The sequence below is a fragment of the Brassica napus genome, chromosome C2, assembly GCF_020379485.1.
Source record: "Brassica napus cultivar Da-Ae chromosome C2, Da-Ae, whole genome shotgun sequence".
Classification (NCBI taxonomy): domain Eukaryota; kingdom Viridiplantae; phylum Streptophyta; class Magnoliopsida; order Brassicales; family Brassicaceae; genus Brassica; species Brassica napus.
The window spans coordinates 41,624,857-41,646,202 of NC_063445.1; the positions used below are offsets into that span (position 1 = coordinate 41,624,857).

At 36.0% G+C, this 21,346-nt stretch overlaps 2 protein-coding genes across 2 annotated transcripts; both read left to right on the top strand.

Moving 5' to 3' along the window:
• The first annotated feature begins 8,879 nt into the window (after positions 1-8,879).
• On the top strand, positions 8,880-10,598 carry LOC106453819. The gene is made up of 6 exons (XM_022696647.1): positions 8,880-8,988; positions 9,069-9,153; positions 9,248-9,383; positions 9,983-10,159; positions 10,252-10,305; positions 10,422-10,598. The coding sequence occupies exons 1-6, from the start codon at positions 8,880-8,882 to the stop codon at positions 10,596-10,598; spliced, it is 738 nt and encodes a 245-aa protein (XP_022552368.1).
• A 1,874-nt stretch (positions 10,599-12,472) lies between these two features.
• On the top strand, positions 12,473-14,540 carry LOC106451729 (chlorophyllase-2). Its single transcript, XM_013893707.3, is given in 3 exon segments — positions 12,473-12,686; positions 12,688-12,849; positions 13,729-14,540. Coding segments are annotated over 3 exon segments (1,059 nt in total). The 5' UTR covers positions 12,473-12,476; the 3' UTR covers positions 14,416-14,540.
• Positions 14,541-21,346: the final 6,806 nt, after the last annotated feature.

Genomic DNA, 21,346 nt, shown 5'->3' on the forward strand with positions numbered 1-21,346 from the left:
TACAAAGATGTGCTAGATGGAACTCTTAACCCCGACTACTTGGTTGGTAAGTATTGGTAAATTAGCACTTACGCAACATTTTCTATCACTACATCTAATAACTATTTTCAATCACTACAAGAAAACATCGGCATACCGAGGAAAAAATTCGTCGGTATGTCGTCGGAATAACGTTATTTCGACGACATACCGACGAAACAAGTCCTCGGAAATTCATTTTTCCTCGGAAATCCCTCGGAAATTTACGACGGAATTCTGAGGAAATGAATTTCCGAGGAAACTCCGAGGACCACCAGTTCGTCGGAAAGGTCCTCGGAATATACCGAGGGAGAACTTCCTCGGGATATTTCGATGGACTTTCCGATGGTCCAATCCTCGGAAGTTCCGACGAAATGTTCCTCGGAATTTTCATCGGGAAATTCTGAGGAACGGAGCCCTCGGAAATTTCCGAGGAATGTGCCCGTCGGTATATTCCGAGGAATGTGTCCCTCGGTATATTCCGAGGAAACGTTCGTCGGAAATTTCCGAGGGTTCATTTCCTCGGAATTTCAAAAATAAATAATTTTTTTTAAATAAATAAAAATTTTGAAATTTAAATTCGAAAATATAAAATTAAAATTAAAATAGAAAAAAACATATTAGATAATATTCAAAGTTGTACAAATAAAAATAAAACATTCCGATTTTTTGAAAAAAAAAAAACTACGGGTCTTCCACGTTCGGGAACACCACGTTCGGGTACATCCTCTGCATCATCTCCATCATTTCCTGGTTCAGCCTCTTCTGTGTCTCATAGCCCGCCTGCTGAGCCGCCATCTGGGTCTCCAACAAAGATATGCGATCATCTTTATCTTTCAACTGAGCCGTAAGTACTTCTGGATCAACAAAGGGCGGTGGTGCAGAAGAAGGAGGAACCGACCGGGTGCGACGACCCAAACCGACCAAACGTCCCTTCTTCTTTGGAACCGACTGAAATAGAAAATAACCAAATTTAAATAATATAAAAAGATGATAAAATAAAAATCAAGAAATAAATGAATTGAACTTTGAAAAAAGAACTTACCGATTCAACGATTTCGTTGATTCGAAACCGGGACAAGTTGGTCGAAGCCATCGAATCGTCATCCTCGGTTTGAAGCTGAGACACTTCGTCTTGCACCTGAGTTTGGACCAGGGTGACCACTTCCCTCACAAGACCGTCATCAGTCTGGCCGGTCTTCTTGTTGGTATATGCCCTCTTCATTAGGGCGAGATCATCAACCGGCTCGCCATCATCTTCTTAAAAAAACATAAATTAAACAAACATTAGAAATTAGAAGAAATGCACAAAATAAAATTTCAAAACTTAAATAATTGAAGAAAAAACAGCTGAACTTACCATACGATCCCCCAGAGTGGCAATAGATTGAGCACCCAAGTTATGCATGAAGATGTCATTCCCTTTACGGTCGCTCCTGCGGTTGGTGGAGTTGGTGGAAGAAGTTTCTTTCTTCTCTTCCTTATCCCAATGCGCACACAACTCCGTCCAGACTGTGTTGTTTATCGACTTTGGGACCTTTTAATAAAAAAAAAGAAAATAGTTTAATAAATTAAATTTTTTTTTAATAAATTAAAAACAACTTTGTTGATTTCCCACTTCTTCTTCCACTCGTGGATCTGCTTCCCACTTCTTCTTCCACTCGTGGATCTTCTTCCACTCGTGGATCTGTTTAATAAATTAAAAACAACCTTGTTTTCCCACTTCTTCTTCCACTCGTGGATCTGCTTCCCGTAGTTGTCCATAACTTTATGGACGAAGTGGTGATAAATAAAGAGCGTCTCATCGGAATTCCAGTTGAATTCTTGCTAAAAAAACATAATTAGTAGAAAATTTATATTAAAAATTAAAAATATAAGTAAAAAATTAGAATAGTTACCGCAAACTGACGAAACCACAGATGCTGCTTCTCAGAAGGGAAGTCAGTGAAAGTCGGATGTCCCTTGTCGAGGGCCGAGTACATCATACGGTTGATCCATGCGCTGATCCCGTTCCCGGATCGGTTGAACATAATAAAAAGAACAAATTATTAATAATGAATCAAATTTTAATGAAAAAAATACGTTTAATTACCATGTTTGACCCCGTCCATGTGGATACGGAGTGAGATAGGGAAGATGGTCACGACCGGGCTGTCGAACCAACTCCGCAACACTCATCACTCCCAGAGGACCCGGAGGAGCAGGAGCGGGTGCAGCAGCGGGAGCAGGAGCGAGTGCAGCAGCGGGAGCGAGAGGAGCAGAAGCGGGAAATGGAGAGGGAGATGTATGGTAGGAATCTTTAATCAGGCTGGAATCCCGAGACTGGCTCCCCGTACCACCACGACCACGACGCTGTCGAGGCCGGATCTAATCATCAGTAGACCTGTAAATTAAAAAAACATATTTAAAAATTAGTTCTAATAATTTTAATAAATTAAAAAAAAAATTATTAAAAAGTAGTTTTTAATCACAAATAAATAAATAGTTTAAAAAAAATAGTTTTTAATAAATAACAAAATAGTTTAATAATTACAGAAAATAGTTTTAATAAATAAAAAATAGTTTAATAATTACAAAAAATAGGGTTTAATAAATAAAAAATAGTTTAATAATGACAAAAAATAGTTTTGATATTATTAATGTTTAATAATTAAAAAAATTGTTTTAATAAATAAAAAATAGTTTAATAATTACAAAAAATAGTTTTAATAATATTAAAAATGTATAATAATTACAAAAAATAGTTTTAATAAATAAAAAATAGTTTAATAATTACAAAAAATATTTTTAATAGATAAAAAATAGATTTTATATACAAAAAACGTTTTAATATTATATATACATAATTATCAATTAGATTTTTATAACCACAAAATTAATAAAAACTAAAAAAAAAATTCCAAATCAAGTGAAACCATAATCAAACTCGATTTTACACAATCCTACCATTCACCCTAACAAAAATCTATAAATATCATTCCATAATCATCAAATCTACTTAAAAACCTAACAAATCTAGGGTTTGTGGGATAGGGTTCATACATGTTGTGTGACTGAAATTGAGGAAGGATCGCGAGAGAGAGAGAGAGAGCGGTCGGCGAGAGAGAGAGAGCGGTCGGCGGAGAGAGAGAGCGTTCGGCGGAGAGAGAGAGCGGTCGGCGAGAGAGAGAGAGCGGTCGGCGAGAGAGAGAGAGCGAGAGAGAGGAAGAGAAAAATGGGGAAGAAGATCTGGTTCGACCAAATAAAATGAGGCGTCCGACGGAAAATGTCCGTCGGAATTTCCTCGGACTAATTAAATATTTCCGTCAGAATTTCCTCGGAATTCATTAATTCAATTTTCGCAAAATATTTGGCGGCTTGGTTTACCCGGTGAAAAACCCTTAGTTCCTCGGAATTTCCTCAGAATATTCCGAGGGAATTCCGTGGAAACCCTTTTATTCCTCGGAATTCCGTCGGAATATTCCGAGGAAATTCCGAGGAAAAAGGGTTTGTGGTTTCAAAACATCGATTTTTTTTGCCGTATTTCATTTCTTATACAATTGTAATGCATATCATTGAGGATTTTTTTGTATAGATGATCATAAACCATGAAATAACAAATTTCAAAAATAATTGTAAGTATTCCTTTTACCGTTTATTAAAGTGTATAAGTGCTTCTCTTATGTTGTGTGGTTTTCGTTCATGCAATCGTAAAAGTGTTTGTTATTGGGTAAAACACCAAAGTTTGACTTTATAAACTGGTTAAGACACTTAATGAAGGTTAGGTATGTGTTATTCAATCCGCAAATCGTTGTTTTCGGTTTAAAACATCTAGTTCCTCGGAATTTCCTCGGAATATTCCGAGGGAATTCCAAAGAAACTCTTATCTTCCTCGGAATTCCGTCGGAATATTCTGAGGAAATTCCGAGGAAAAAGCGTTTGTGGTTTGAAAACATCGATTTTTTTTGCCGTATTTCATTTCTTATACAATTGTAATGCATACCATTGAGGATTCTTTGTATAGATGATCATAAACCATGAAATAACAAAATTTCAAAAATAATTGTAAGTATTCCTTTTACTGTTTATTAAAGTGTGTAAGTGTTTCTCTTATGTTGTGTGGTTTTCGTTCATGCAATCGTAAAAGTGTTTGTTATTGGGTAAAACACCAAAGTTTGACTTCATAATCTGGTTAAGACACTTAATGAAGGTTATATACGTGTTATTCAATCCGCAAAACCTTGTTTTCGGTTAAAAACCCCTAGTTCCTCGGAATTTCCTCGGAATTAATTTCCTCGGAATATTCCGAGGGAATTCCGAGGAAACCCTTATATTCCTCGGAATTCCGTCGGAATATTCCGAGGAAATTCTGAGGAAAAAAGGTTTGTGGTTTCAAAACATTGATTTTTTTTGCCGTATTTCATTTCTTATACAATTGTAATGCATACCATTGAGGATTCTTTGTATAGATGATCATAAACCATAAAATAACAAAATTTCAAAAATAATTGTAAGTATTCCTTTTACCGTTTATTAAAGTGTATAAGTGTTTCTCGTATGTTGTGTGGTTTTCGTTCATGCAATCGTAAAAGTGTTTGTTATTAGGTAAAACACCAAAGTTTGACTTCATAATCTGGTTAAGACACTTAATGAAGGTTATATACGTGTTATTCAATCCGCAAAACGTTGTTTTCGGTTAAAAACCCCTAGTTCCTCGGAATTTCCTCGGAATATTCCGAGGGAATTCCGAGGAAACCCTTATCTTCCTCGAAATTCCGTCGGAACTTATCTTCCTCAGAACTTCCCTGAACTCGGCCTCTCGGGTTGAGTCTTGTAACAGTAACCCATGGATCATCTCTGTTCCTTACCTGGGGGTACTTGATATAACAAACCTGTAACATTTAAAAAATTATTAGTAAAATTATAAATTAATACACATGATGATGAATCATTCTGAATAATTAACATTTAATTACCTGATCAGCCTGAGAAGCAAGAATGAAAGGATCATAATATTGCAGCTTTCGCCTCGAATTTACTGATGTAACACCAAATGCATTTGTTCTCACACCTCGATCTAGAGTGTTGTCGTGCCAATCACAATAGAAAACAGTACAACGCAATCCAACCATGCCCAGATACTTGATTTCCAAAATCTCATGTATGTGTCCATAGTATACATCATCTCCTGATGCAGAACAAACGCCAGCATCATAAGTCGTACTCAAACGTCTCCTCTTCTGAGTTGTGAATGCATATCCTCGAGTACAAAATCTCGGATATGACTTCACAACAAACTTTGGTCCAACGACCATCTCGTGTATCCAATCGTCAAATGTTTCACCTCTGGCCAAACCAGCAGACACCTATTAATAGCACATATATATGTTATATCAATAAATGTGAATTAGTATAAATATGTGATAAATGATATTTTAATTTGTTTAAAGCACTCACATAAGTAAACATCCATCCAGCAAATTCTCTCTGCTTCATTTCTTCTAGTTCGTCCTCTGTGGCGTATCTATATTCGAACCGCTTTTCTGCCATGAAAATCATGTCATATGATGACAATAATGTAATTAATTAAGATTTAAATTTCAACTTGTTAAAATAAAAATTTGTAAGCTAATTTATTTACCTCTCATATTGAAGAACATCTTCGCAATTGGTGAGCAAATATGTTTGCAAATGACTGCGCTCCTGCTCAGTAAGTCGACAGTCCTTTGGTTTACCGCTAAGTCGTCCAACATCTGTGAAAATGTCTGGAACCGTAACATGATATGTTGTCCGTTCGCCTCTATCATCATGCCGAGCAGGTCTTCTGTTTTTGGTCTGAACTTCTGCTGGAAAGTAGTACTCGGCAAAGTTTGAAGTTTCTTCATTGATCATCTGTGCGACTATAGAACCTTCCACCCTACTTAAATTTTTCACCATCTTCTTCAAATGGAACATATACCGCTCATACGGATACATCCCTCTATACTGCACAGGACCACCAAGTTCCAATTCTCTTGCCAGGTGAATAACAAGATGCTCCATAATATCAAAAAATGAGGGAGGAAATATCTTCTCAAGGTTGCACTGAATCACAGCTATGTTAGTCTTCAAATTTTCAATACCTTCAAGAGTCACTGATCTCGTGCATAAATCGCGGAAAAAACCACTTATCCCTGCAATTGCTTCATGAACATTTCGTGGTAATAGTTCTTTGAAGGCAAACGGAAGGAGGCATTGCATCATTACATGGCAATCGTGGCTTTTCAAGCCAGTAAACTTTCCTTCTTTTCTGTCGATACAGTTACGCAAATTAGATGCGTAACCGTCTGGAAATTCCACATCCTTTGAAATCCAATCAAAGAACGCATCTTTTCCCTCTGCATCAAGTCGGTATATGGGAAAAGGAGCCCTACCATTCTCATCAACATGAAGTTCTGAACGAGCACATATATCGACTAAATCAAGTCTTGACTTCAAATTATCCTTTGTTTTACCTTGAACATTAAGGATCGTGTTCATGTGATTGTCAAAAAAGTTCTTCTCAATATGCATGACATCTAAATTATGCCTTAGCAGATGATCCTCCTAGTATGGCAGATCCTAGAAAATACTTTTTTTGTGCCAGTTATGTAGGTCTCCAACAGCATCTACCGGAAAACGCTCATGTCCACCGACGTCTGGCGTCCTTTCTGCACCAAAATCTCTTAGTTGTGTCTTCAAATCTTTCCCACAAATTCCCGGAGTGGACTGTCAAACACCCTCTTGTTCTTCGTAAACAAATTCCTACTCCTACAATATGGATGACCAGGTGGTACGAATCTCCTGTGACAGTCAAACCAACACGTTTTCCTTCCGTGTTTTAGTTGTAAAGCATCAGTGTTATCTTGACAATATGGACATGATAGCCTTCCATGCGTTGTCCATCCAGATAACATACCATATGCTGGAAAATCACTTATTGTCCACATTAGTACTGCCCGCATTTGAAAGTTTTCTTTACACGAAACATCGTATGTTTCAGCACCTTGAGCCCATAGTTGTTGCAACACATATATTAGTGGCTGAAGAAACACATCAAGTGATCTCTTAGGATGCTCTGGTCCGGGAACGAGAATCGAGAGAAACAAAAACTCTCGTCGCAAGCACAAGTTTGGGGGTAGGTTGTATGGTGTAAGAATGACTGGCCATAGAGAATATTGTCTTCCACTCTTGCCAAACGGGCTGAAACCATCAGTACATAATCCAAGGTAGACATTTCTTCTCTCATACGCAAAGTCGAGATATTTTGCTTGGAAATGCTTCCACGCTTTTGCATCTGAAGGATGTCTGATCTCACCATCTGTTGAGTGCTCCGCATGCCATCTCATTGGTTGCGCTGTGCGTTCAGACATATACAACCTCTACAACCTTTCCGTCAAAGGCAAATACCACATCCTTTTATATGGCACTGGAACTCTTCCACTCGTATCTTTATAACGAGGCTTCCCACAAAATTTGCATGTAACCCGTTGTTCATCCGCCCTCCAATAAATCATGCAGTTGTCGCTACATACATCTATTACCTGATACGATAAACCAAGACCAGCTACGAGTTTCTGAACCTCGTAGTATGAACCAGAAGCTACATTATCCTCGGGTAGAATACCTTTTACAAAATCAGCAATCGCATCCACACAGTCTTTAGCCAAATTATAATCTGTTTTAATGCCCATCAATCTTGTAGCAGATGATAAAGCTGAATGACCATCTCTGCAACCTTCGTACTGGTTGCTTTCCAGCATCCAACATATCATAAAATCTCCTAGCTTCTGCATTGGGTAAATCTTCCCCTCTAAAATGATCATTTACATCTGCTCAGTACCTACACCATAATCTACATCTGTTCTAATTGGTTATTCTTATCTAACCGCTGGCTGAGGTTCGCTAGTACTACCATGTTCATAATCAGTTTCCCCATGATGATACCAAATTTTGTAACTTCGTGTAAACCCACTCAAATATAGATGAGTCCAAACATCCCACTCTTTAATAACCTTTCTATTTTTACAATTAGAGCAAGGACATCTTAACATACCTGTTTTTGCTTCCGGTTGTCGGTGAACTAACCCCATGAATTCGGTTATACCTCGTTGGTATTCTTCCGTAAGCAATCTCGTGTTCGGATCCAAATGAGGTCGATCGATCCAAGAACGAAAATAATTTGAAGAATACATGTTTTTATGAATAAATTTCGTGTGTAGAGAGAGTAAGAGGGAGGATGAAGATATGGAGTGAATGAAGAGGAAGACGGGTGCTTGTATTTATAATTGAAATCCTGCCGACAGACCGAGGAAATTCCGATGGAATTCCGACGCCAACGGCTTGTTCATCGGAATTTCTTCGGAATTTTTAAAATACCCCAACGGCTCTCTAACGGCTATAATATATCCTCGGAATTCATCGGTTTTTTCCGAGGAATACATTTTTCCTCGGTATTCCATAAGAATATTCCGACGGATTGATATTTCCTCGGAATACCGTCGGTATATTCCGAGGAAATTCCGAGGAACCCAAATTTTGTGTTTCCTCGGAATATCCTCGTAAATTCCTCGGGATATTCCGAGGATTTCATTTTCCGTCGGAATGTCCGTCAGAATAACGCTGCTTTCTTGTAGTGAATGTGTATACTCGTTAGATATTATCGGCCAGATTGTTGAAATCAGTCATATTGACCATATTAATGTCAATGGGAAGGAGACATAGAAGATCTCCTTAGAGTTCCGAAATGAAAAGTAAGTTAATAGGCTGATCCTATACATTGAAATTTCCATAAACTATGGCATATTATCTTTATTATACGATCTTAAGTTTTAATCCTTTTTTTTAGTGATGAAAGACTTCCAATGGTGCTTTGGGGTAAATTCGCCTGTGATGTTTGTGAGGCTATGCAGGTTCGAGATGAGCATTCAATTGTCTTAGTTTTACGCTTTGGGAAAATCAAAGTGTGGAAAGGTAAAATAAATTCCTCATTGTAATTTCAATTTAAGTTTGATTTGATAACCTAACTTTTTATCTTTGGAGTTTTCTAACAGAAGATAGAAGTGTGAGCAATGCCTACAAGATCACCGAAATTGGGTTGAATCCTCCAATGATTGAAGTAGGGAAGTTCATTGCAATGTACTATATATATACTCAAAGGTTAATGTAACATAACTATAATGAAATATTTTTTTCCTGCGATCTAATATCTTTGTATATTCCTCTGTTTTAGTTTGCCTAGGGATGAACTACCTTTAGCCATTGTGGAGTCTAAGAACTCGGCTATAGTGAATGGTGTTTCAGCTAAAGATGATTTCTTTATACTTACACCAAGAAAAACAATTGCTCAGATTCTGGAAACAAAACAGGTTTGTTATCTCTCAACTCGGTTACAAACTTATTTATCATCTTTGTTTGCTCACTGTGATGATTAGGTGTTATTTTCTAATAAATAGCTGTTTTACAAATATTTTAAGGTTTAGAAGTGTATTCTTTTCTGCACCATCACTGCGATTGATTCTGATATGGGATGGTTTTACCTAAGCTTCAAAGTATGTTCTAAAAAAGTCTTGAGTGTTCCAACGTCTCCCAGTGATGATGGTAATGGCGAGGATGATCTGAACCACACTTATTATTGTGTTAAGTGCAAGACTTACAATCCAATGACTCTGCCAAGGTAATTTAATATTTATACACACGGTTTTACATGATTATGACTATGATAATGAAACTAATGGTTTGTATATTTAATATAGGTACACATTGCATTTGGTTGTGCTTGATAACACAAGTAACACTAAGTTGGTGGTGTTTGATAATCATGCTATGCAACTACTCAATCAACCATGCTTACAAATTGCTGGACTATTAATCAAATCCTAACACCATAATTCTATAATGTGGTACTTTGATATATAATACTGTTTTGATAACATAAGTAACTAAATCATTTTCTTATGTGTTGTAGATTGAAGAAACAAATCTGCTCCCACCCGCACTTAACAATATCATTGGTGAAACGTTCTTATTCAAGATTCAAATTGAAAGGGAGAATTTTGTTTACAAACAGGAAACCTACAATGTTCTCAAGGTCATCACAAACAAGGATTTGATATCCGATTTTGAAGAAAGCCACTCTGCAAATGTACGTTCATTTTCTTTCTGGAACTTTTAATTTTTGCTTAGGTAACTGTGTATAATTAAGGATTTGACTCGAATTCTTTTTGACATCTTCAGGAAAGTGAAGATGGCCAATTTCATGATATGGAAACTCAATCAGATGCACCGGAGGTTTGTGGATACAGTTTTGTACTTAAGTTTTGATAATCTAACTAAGTTTTAAATTTACAAATATTACTACTGGTCTGTTGTTTTAAGTTATTCTTAGAAGATGTTTCATTTTGCAGGTCTCTCTTGCTATTCAAGGTTTAGTTTCAAAACAGTCTGAATCTTTTGATCTGACTCCAGCTAAAAGAATTAGGGCAGTGAACATTGATACCAAAGAAATCCTTGACGACAATTCTGTGACAAGGAGTGTCAGTTCCGTGAAGATTAAGAAGGAGAAGTTTGCTAAAAGTGACTGAAGTGTGTTTTCGTAGCACTTGATCAAGAGCCTTTCGTTTTACTTTATGTTTACGCTTGATTTCTATTTAAGGTTTTTATATTTTTCCAAGCTTTGATGTTTTGATTCTATACTTATGTTTGGTGTTTTTAATTTAATGGAAAGCCTCTATGTGTTTTACTCTTTTTTTGCTAATTTTTTCAATTTTTCTAAAGTGTTCTTTTCTTTTACCTCTATTCAGCTATTATTACACCACACCTAATCCAAACTCAATTACTCCGTATAGATCAAGATATAATATATAAACAATCAACCTCCGGAAATTAGTCCTATCTACCATTATCAGTTCGATGCCTACGTCTATGTTTCATTAAGTTTAGAGAACTTACTTGATCAAGTTTAAATTCCCCTTTTGGTTACGAAAAGAACGGTTCGTAGAGTACAACTCCACGGGAAGTCTGTTGCAGCTATGGGAGCCAAGACACCTGCAAGAAAAGATAAATCATTAAGACTACTGAAATATTATACAAGATATTAATTTCCTAATCCTTAAGGCCCCTATGGTTTGAATAGAACCGAATATAATATTTTGTTATGTATATATGAAACCTAATCCATAAAACATCCATGATTTCAGTAGAACCGAATTTAAGTAGTTGATTAAAATATAATTTATATTCTGTGTATACTGAACTTGCAGTATTAGGACTTTATATCAAATTTTTAAAAGGGCGCTAATGTTTGTATCCCCTGTATATTAAAACAGAAACATTATAACTTTTGAGGTACTCATGTGTCATCACAACAATGATTCTTAGAATCTATAGAAAAATAAATTGGTTCATCTAAATTTATAATAAGTTTTTTATTAAACTAACCGTAAATTAATTATTAATGTTCTTCATTCTTTCTATAAATAAAAATTACGGAATTGCCTAATGTGTTTAAACTATATATGATATTTAATGATTTTAAATGATAAAGATTTGATAAAAATTAGTGTAGCCTCTATCATTTTTTTTTCAATTTTAACTTATTAAAATAAATTAAACAACCACATTAATTAACCATAAAATATAAATTTAAATTTTTCTGTATATTTTATATTTTAAAATTTTAAAAGTAAAAAAAAAAGAGGGCCCTGGGGAGCATGCTACCCTCAACCTACAAACAACGGCTATAGATTACCAAAACTATTAAAAATCTCACATTAATTTTTTTTGAACCGTGATTTAAATTTTTTGTTATGACAAGATATAAATCACTACAAAATCATATAAGTATGAAGACTCATTTAATAAATATTAAGATAAATATATATATCTTTTAAATTAACTATATACCATATAAAATATATAAATATTTTTATTTTGAAATTTTCTTTGAACATTTTTTTTTTGAAAAAAGTTTTGAACAAATATTGACAATTTAATAGTTAAATTTTAAACTGTGCATTGAATTTTTTTAAAAAATTATAAATTACAAAAATGATTAATCATCACACAATGAAAATTTTTGTTATCACTGATTCAAAGTTTTTGTTATAAAAAAATAAAAACGATCAAAAAATAATATGATTAGAAAAAAAATATTTAATAGATATCAATATTAAAAATATATTATATATCTATGTTAATATCATTTATATTTAATTATAGACCATACAAATATAAAATGTTTGTTTGGATTAATAAAAAAAATTTGTTTTATGAATTTTTAATAATTAATATATATTTATTGTTTATTATGTAATATATAATACGTAAAAGTAATTTGTATATAATATTCATTTTGGGCAAGGCGTGAGTCTTAATCTAGTTTCTGAATTAAATTTTATACTTCTTAATAATTATTATTTCAAAATTTAGAAAGAAAAATCCATCATAAAGTAAACTTTTTCATGTCTATATATATATCTCATTCATTTCATTCTCATGAACCTACGGAGAAAAAAAGTGAAAAAAATAACAAAGAGAAGAAAAAAAAAATGTCATCTTCTTCATCAAGAAACGCCTTTGTGGATGGCAAATACAAACCAGATCTTTTAACAGTGGATTTAGCATCTCGCTGTCGCTGCTACAAAACGACGCCATCTTCTTCTCTGACTCCGCCGTCTCTACTCTCCTCCCAAGTCGCTTTTGGTGGCAACGCCGGTGGAGGAAGGAGAATATCCGGTGGTGATGCTCCTCCATGGTTACCTTCTCTACAACTCATTTTACTCCCAGCTTATGTTGCATGTCTCTTCCTATGGCTTCATTGTCATCGCTCCGCAGGTTCAATATTATCTCACAAACTAATTTTAGATTAAATACACTGATTCATGAATTAATTAGCCTCTAAAATTTATTTTCTGTTCTCAAATATAGTTTCTCGGAGCAACTTCAATGGAGGTTCTATCCATTGAAATCTCAAAAACACATATATGTGTATGTATATATATGTATATATTATAATATGTAATTATGGGATCCATGACATGACTGTAGAAAACCCAACCCAAAGTTAAAAAACAAAAATTTACACTAATATTAAATAGTGAATCGAAAAACTTTTTTTAAAAACTTTGGATTGAATTTTTCACAAAATTATAGATTCCACAATTATATATGCATATATAATATATATATACATATATGATCTATATATATATTTTTTTTGAGAACTCCAATGGGCAGAGCTAGTTAGCTACGTGTAAATCTGCGTTTGTTGACACATTAGTCTCCGTTCACTATTCAATACTAGTGTGAAAAAACATTGCAAGTAGACCATTTGGTACTTGTGTTAAAAAAAAAAAAAATGGACCATTTGGTCACTCGGTATAAATTTGCACTTACGTAAACTATAAATAGTTATGTTGGATTAATGTAAAACTTAGGTGCAAGTAGACCGTCGTATTTAGGATTTATATGAATGGAGTACATGATGCCACGTTTAGCTGAGTTCTGAGACCTTATTTGTTTTGCTTGGCTCTTATTGGAACCTTAGACAATAAGAAAAGTAAATAGATGGGTCCACTTGATGTAAGAGTCTGTTTTTGTCTCTAATCAAATTGTCCAATTTCATAATAATCTCTCAAATCTTCTAAGAACAATTTCGTTACACGTTTTTATTTTGTTATGAATCAAATTTATTGGTTATGTTATACCCAACAGTTATATAACATTGCCGGACCAGACACGATGGACGAGATAAAATCAACGGCGGAGATTATTGATTGGTTATCAGTCGGACTTAACCACTTTCTTCCACCACAAGTAACACCCAACCTATCTAAATTCGCACTCACCGGCCATAGCCGCGGCGGCAAAACCGCATTCGCCGTGGCCTTAAAGAAATTTGGATACTCATCGGAACTAAAGATCTCAGCAATTATCGGTGTAGATCCGGTGGATGGGACAGGGAAAGGTAAACAAACCCCTCCTCCGGTTTTAACCTATGAACCAAACTCATTTAACCTAGAAAAGATGCCTGTTCTAGTTATTGGTTCGGGACTTGGTGAACTTGCCCGGAACCCATTGTTTCCACCGTGTGCACCTACGGGAGTGAACCACCGAGAGTTTTTCCAGGAATGTCAAGGTCCAGCGTGGCATTTTGTCGCAAAGGATTACGGACATTTGGACATGCTTGATGATGATACAAAAGGGCTTAGAGGGAAGAGTTCTTATTGTTTGTGTAAGAATGGTGAAGAGAGAAAACCAATGAGGAGATTTATTGGTGGAATTGTTGTGTCGTTTTTGATGGCTTATCTGGAAGATGATGATTGTGAATTGGTGAAGATCAAAGATGGGTGTCATGAAGGTGTTCCTGTTGAAATTCAAGAGTTTGAGGTTAAAAAGTAATTTTCTTTAGAGCTTGTTTTTCCTATTTTCAATATACAATAGTCACACTGCTTATGAAGTTATATTGTGTAGTCTTTACTCAAGTGACATCTTGACTCATCAAAGTAACCCGTTCGCATTCACAATACTAGGAGGGTAAACTTATATATGTTTTTTCTGCAATTTCAATAATCAAAATAAATTTACAAAACAGATATTAAACTGTCTGGCTGGAGCTGGTAGAAAAAAACAATATCACATAATATGGTTTCTAGGTCAAGTGTCGTCAGCGTTAGATTAACCTCATAGATAAGTGCGCATGTGTGGTTGATTCCGAACCAAGAAGAAGTTAAATCTAGATATATGGAAAACATTTTGTCCCATGTCCTCTTGCCTGAATTGAACAACATATCACTTGGTTGGGCCACTTCATCTCGGATGCACACAAATAGTTGTCGAGGTTGCACATGAGATTGTTGAAACGATGTATATTGGCAAAGGGAGCTCCAGACGACTTGAAATGCATTGGTATATATGAAGATCAAAGGATACAACTTTTATTTCTTGGCAATAGGTTAACCAATAAAGTGACCCCTCTACACGCACATGATCAGGTTTACCAATAATCCGATAAGGACAGCATGAGTGACATACCTCCAAGCATTAGTGGTAAAGTCAGAAACCTCGGCTGTAGTAGGGTTTTCTGAACCTATTTCGAAAGAGGTGTATGTACCCCTAAATTTGTCTTTACTGTGAAGTTTGTCGTTAGGTGCTCACTGGCTTCGGTTGGACGTGTTCGGATTGGGCCAAGCCGAGTTTCTATTAGGCCGAAAGGATTACAAAGTCCAAGAATGAGCTCGGCTCTCTACGAGTGCGAGCTAAAGAGTTTGTTACAAAAGCGGGTCCTACCCCATATCAACCATCGCCGACTTCAACATTCAGAAGAGAGTAACGGAGGAAGAGAGTAGAGAGAGAAGTATCACAGAGGAGAGAGAGAGCTTAGCGAGATAGAGAGATCCGATCCTGATCACAGCTCTGGAGTCCACAAAGCTTTCTCTGGTTCCGTTTACGTGTCCTTGTCGTCTTCCAAGGAATCAAAAGCTGAGGGGTCGTCTTCTTCTTTGTAATTGATGTGGTATTCTTCTCCGGTGAGCTCTTTGTGCAATCCCTTGCAGTAGCTGCACAAACAAAACGATATCAGTCAATATTGTATTGATTAGACCAATAGTTTAGGTATGAGAGTTTCGTTCTCTCCTCATACATGTAGGAAACGAAGTTCAGGCCAACAATTGTATGTGTTCTTACTTGCTAAGTTCATTAGATTGATTACAAGTTAAACATATAACTAAAGAACAATCAGATTCAATCTTAACAAGAATTGAGTTGAAGCTAAATTGAAACCTTAACAAGTGCTATCATTCTAGGCTCAGACAATAAGGTTCGATCCGTTCTTGTTCTGAGGATAAGGTTGACCAGTATTTCTTGATGTTACTTGTGTCGTTGATTGTCTCTCGGAAGTTTGATCAAAATGGAACCTATTAATGGAAAGTTTGAAATAAAGAAGTTCGATGGATCAGGTGATTTGGTATGTGGAAGTTTAACATGTTCATGCAACTTAAACTGCAGGGATTGGGATATATCTAAACAACTTCTACTAAAGAAGAAACTGATGTGGATACCAGTACTAAAAAAGAGAGAAAGAAGGATCCTATGGCTAAGGAGAAGACACGAGAGCTAGAAACCTTATTTGTTCGAGTTTGACAAATATGGTGTTGAGGAAGGTGATGAAAGAGACGACTGTTATGGGAGTTTGGAAGGTGATTCTCAGACTAGGACACCTTTTTGAAGCTTGTTTATGGTCTCACAAGTCTGGACATAAATGTTTCAGATGAGGATCAAGCAATATAGATCCTCCCCAATCTTCCACCACAATACAAATCCTTGGTTCATACACTCACTACAAGAATATCGAGTATTCATAGCACACCAGTATATAGCGTTTTTTTTTTTTTGCTATGGTTTACGACACGCGGATTTTTGTATAGCGTTTGGTTTTAATGAAACGCTATCTTTAGATATACGGTTTATATTCACTAAGATTAATCGATTTAGGGTTTTCATCTGTTAGATATATGGTTTATATTCACTAAGATTAATCGATTTAGGGTTCTTCAATTTCGTCATCAAGTTTTGTTCTAACTAATACTCGATGCTTCTTAATCTGCAGATATCTTCTCAAATCAAAGGAGTACACTTATTTTAGGGGTGAGTTTCTCGTTCCTTCGATATTGTTATGAGATTTTAGTTTTCTGTTTCAGTGTAGTGATTTACATATACCGTGTGTGATATACGCAACCTTACTCGTGTATTGTACGTACGCTTGGATCTGGAGCACTGTTTTATTTAACAATGGACAAGAATTGGGTTTGGCTACCAAGGTATGTGTATGCTTTTCTATATATTTTCATTTGTTTGGTTAAGTAAAAAGTGTTTGAGATATGAGTTTCAAAATGTTTGTTACTTACATGGTTAGCCTTGAGTATCAGGAAGGAGCATTTGCTTTTGTGAAAGAAATAGCTTTGAGATTGGGTCATCCGAGTGATTTGTTGTGTCCCTGCATTGACTGCCGCAACTTGTATCATCAGCCAACAGATACAGTGGTGGATCAGTTAATCATCAAGGGTATGGACCAGAAATACAAGAGGAAGGAGAGTTAGTTTGAACATGGAGATGTGAAGGCTGATAAGCCATCAGATATCGGAAGTGAAGAGTATGTAGCTTATGACTTGTTCAGAACTGCTTTCTTTGATGGTGAAGCTCCACAGCCCCATAACGACGATGAAGTTCAGATAGAAGAAGGTGACAGTAAAGAGGAATCTGAGTTTAGGAAGAAACTGGAAGATGCTGAAACTCCACTATATTCTAGATGTCCCAACTACACGAAGGTTTCAGCAATTATGGCGCTTTACCGCATCAAATTTAAGTGTGGTATGTCTGAGAATTACTTCGACCAGATGATTATGCGTTTAAGCACCCACCAATTAACCTAATGTGCCAACAATACCACAATCGAATGGTATGTCATTGTAGCATTTTAGGATCGAATCCACAGAGAACTAGAGACTTATAACACCAAGAATACACAAACCTTCATAATCTAAGCAAACAAGAAGATAGATGATTTGTAACAAACTAATATCCTAGAAATATAAACAAGGTGATCTCAAATCCAATCAAGAAATAAGTGCAAGAATTCAATCAAATACTAAGGATGGATCCATGGTAAGGATAATTGATATAAAGTGATCAAGGTTCAATCTAAAGGTGGCAACATTCAATCAATCTATCAACCTTAGGCTTAGACACAATCCTAAACAAACTCTATCTCTAGATGAATGTTCATTCACTAAGATAACTCAAGCATCAAATCTCTTTGGTTGAATATTATCTAAGCAATCATTAAAATCAAGTCTATTAGCCATTTTAACACCTTTAACAACAAATCTCTTTGGTAAAGAGTGTTAAAAGCTTAGGAGAGTTGGTTCAGACATTTCATCAAACACCTTTCGGGTATGAAATGTCTAGAGCTCAATTTTAGAGAGGCCAATTCTAAAATAGCATTAAGATCACTCAACAAGCAAGAAATAAGAAGGATCTACAATAAAACACCCTAAATCTACACTTAATCACCCTAATCTACCTTAACCCATGAATCCAAGGAGTGTCTACTCTCTAATCTCCATGAGAAACCTCAAACCCATGATGGATTCAAGGCTCATCATGTTTATGAGAAGGAGAAACAAGATATAATATGAAGAACTTCCTTAGATTATGATATAAAGATTCAAGCTTTTTACAAAGGAGGCAATGTTCTTGAGAGAAAAATGAGATTCTCCCCTCAGATTAGGTCTTAAAGGTGTTTATAGATGTCTAAAACTCGAACCGGGTCAACCCGACAAGCCTGGGTTTGACCCAAAAAACAAATGTTTTTCTCCGTAGTGACCAGAAAAGGTCGCTACCAGAGGTCACTACGCCTATAGCGACTTGTCGTGCCCGCTACGTGTGGCCGCTAGGATACTTTAAGAGATTTTTCGAAGTCTTGAACGCATAGCGACCTCGTGAGTTCGCTACGGCTGGCCGCTACAGAAGGCGCTTGCGCTGTAGCGACTTGCCATGCCCGCTACGTGTGGCCGCTAGGATACATAAGAGATTTTTCGAAGTCTTGAACGCATAGCGACCTCGTGAGGTCGCTACGGCTGGCCGCTGTAGAAGGCGCCTCAACTCTAGCGGTCTCTATAACCCGCTACACACTCCCGCTACGGTACTTAGGCGCCTCAGCTCTATCTTTTGTAGCGACCAGCTTTTGCCGCTACGCCTGGCCGCTAGGAGCCTTCAACGACTCATTTTCATTCTTTTGGCATCAAAACACTCCTTGGAACACATAGTTCATCATGAAACTCACTCCAGCACCTGATAAGGACTAATGCATGGAAATGCAACCTAAACATGCGTCAATGTTATTCCGAAAGACCAATATGCACAAGAAAAGATAATTAAAACAATGTAAATATGCAAGATATCAACCCCCCCCCCCAAACTTGTTCTTACTTGTCCTCGAGTAAACATTCAAGATTAATTAAAGAGGTGGGAATTGAAAATGGAAACACATAACCGAAAGAGACACTTTCTAGCCTTCAACCTAACATCCTAAAAGAAACATAGCAAATAGCATGAGCAACTCTCTAGTGCGCTCTAGTTTCTCAAGGCCTATTAAGACTCTTTTATCTCTACACAAGGCTCATTGTCATCCAACCAACAAGTTCCTTAGCCAACTCTCACATTCATTCACACACACACAAGGTGAATTCTTGCAAATGGATATTTGATCTCAATCATTTGGTTTGGTGAGAAAGAGTGGTCTAGTGTGAAGAAAAATGGGTTTCAATTGCATCATTTATAGTGGCTCACACTCAAGAATATGAGCAAGATCATTATGCAAAATTTATCTAAGAAAAGGAGCAATTCATGCATACAATGCTTGTTCTCATCATTCTTTCCTTTTCTTAAGTAGCTTTAAGTTCTACCCTTCTTTTCTTTCTTTCCTTTGATTTAACTAACTAGGGACTTGTTTTTTCTTTTTGAATTTAAACTTTTAGACTTTGCTTTTTTTTTCTTTTCCCCCACTCAACTATTGTTTCTTTGATTCTTTTTTTTTTTTTTTTTTTTTTTGGGAGGGGGTTCTATTGATACCTTAGAGCTTTTCCTTTCTAACTTTCTTTGTCCCTAGGGGTTTCTTACCTTAAACATTCTTTTTGGTTCATCTCTTTCGCTCAATCTCTCTCATTCCCAAGATCAAAAGAATTTAAGCTTACAAACCCAAAAACCATCCTACAGGCTAGCTCACATGAGGTCATAATGCTAGCCAAAGATTAGAACAACCCATTGTCGCTCCTAATACTCTCAAGATTTTGCACATGACATGCTATCAATAAAAGGCCTCACTCAAGCAAATTAATGTTGGCTTCAAAGAATGGTGAGGGTTAATGGGTATGGAGTGCCATTTGGGTTAACAAAGATTGGTACAGTGAGAGAAAGATAACCCAAATGTGTATAATATCCATGATCAAGTATGCAAATGCCCATATGGAAGAGAGATTAAGTTCATTAAACCTTAGTTCATTTGGAGTTGGTTTCAAAAACAATGTCAATCATCAAGCAAGCAACATGTTTCAAGAATAGTTTTCAAGGCTCGAAGCTTACAAGCTTTTTCAAGAGATGCTTAAGCTACTTGATATGTTTAGCTAGGATGCCAAATTGAGTTCTAGACATGTGCTCTTTACAAGGTTTCTCCCAATGCACAAATGCAATCTAAAAGCTTTTAGACTCAATCCTAAAGATGCAAATGGATCAAAATATGAATCTAAATGCTTGTTTTGGTGTTTTTTCGAATTTTTTTTTATCAAATAAATATTCACAATGCAATGCATGAGACCAATGACAATAAGACAAAACAAAACACAATGTGAGATAGTAGACTCTCCCCCAAACTTACTTCACACAGTCTCTTGTGTGGGAGTAAGCTCAAAGAAGAGATCTAAGGGAAAGAGACAAACATGATAACTAAATATTTACAAGGCTGAAGTGACACTTACTTGGAGTATTTGGCTGAATTGGGTGGTAGATGACCCTTGGCCTCAGATTTGTTTCACCAATAAACATGGGCTGAAGCGGAGAAGTGAAGGCTGGTATCTAGACTTACCCTGAAGAAGACCTCAACCATACTTATTAAATAACTTGAAAAGAAAGAAAGGTAAAGAAATATATATACAATGGATAACATGAGATTTTCTCCCAAGCGAGCTTGTTTTAAGTCTCTAGCTTGACTTTGTGTGCTTGTTAATCATAGGTATCAGAAGGTTGAGCCAATGCACCTTTGGTCCTTCTCCTACAAGAACAAGGAACCAAGTATGCAAAGGAGCACACTACTGTCCATAGAAAATAGACAGATTTTTCCTCAAAGAGCTTCACTAAAGATATGGCATGAGTTATGAAATGCTCCTTGAGGTTCAGATGATCATGAGAATCAAAAGCATTAGGTGGAAACGCAAAATCAACTACAGGTTCAAACGAGGTTTTAACAAAGTAGTCAACTCTATCTCCATCAATCAAATAATACACAATGTTCACATTCTCATGATAGTTTTCAGCATGGGGGTTTTCTATCTCAAGCAAGAGCTTATCCACATCATGTTCATCCCCTAAATCAACAAGTTCAAGAGGAGGTCTAGGTTCATTAAGAATGAAAAACTCAGATTCAAGATCAAATGAAGCACATAGATAGCTCTTGTCAAAACAAACTTCAATATGATCTCTAACAAGCTTTTCTATTCTCAACTCATCTAGTTTCTTAGTTTCACATATCAGATCAAGACATTGATTGATGAGCACAAGA

Bases quoted from the DNA above. Each gene is read 5' to 3' on its own strand.
- LOC106453819 (XM_022696647.1), top strand. From the start codon at position 8,880: ATGGTGCTTTGGGGTAAATTCGCCTGTGATGTTTGTGAGGCTATGCAG. The intron at 9,384-9,982 runs GTTTGTTATCTC...TATGTGTTGTAG, and splicing joins AGATTCTGGAAACAAAACAG to ATTGAAGAAACAAATCTGCT. The intron at 10,160-10,251 runs GTACGTTCATTT...TGACATCTTCAG, and splicing joins AAGAAAGCCACTCTGCAAAT to GAAAGTGAAGATGGCCAATT.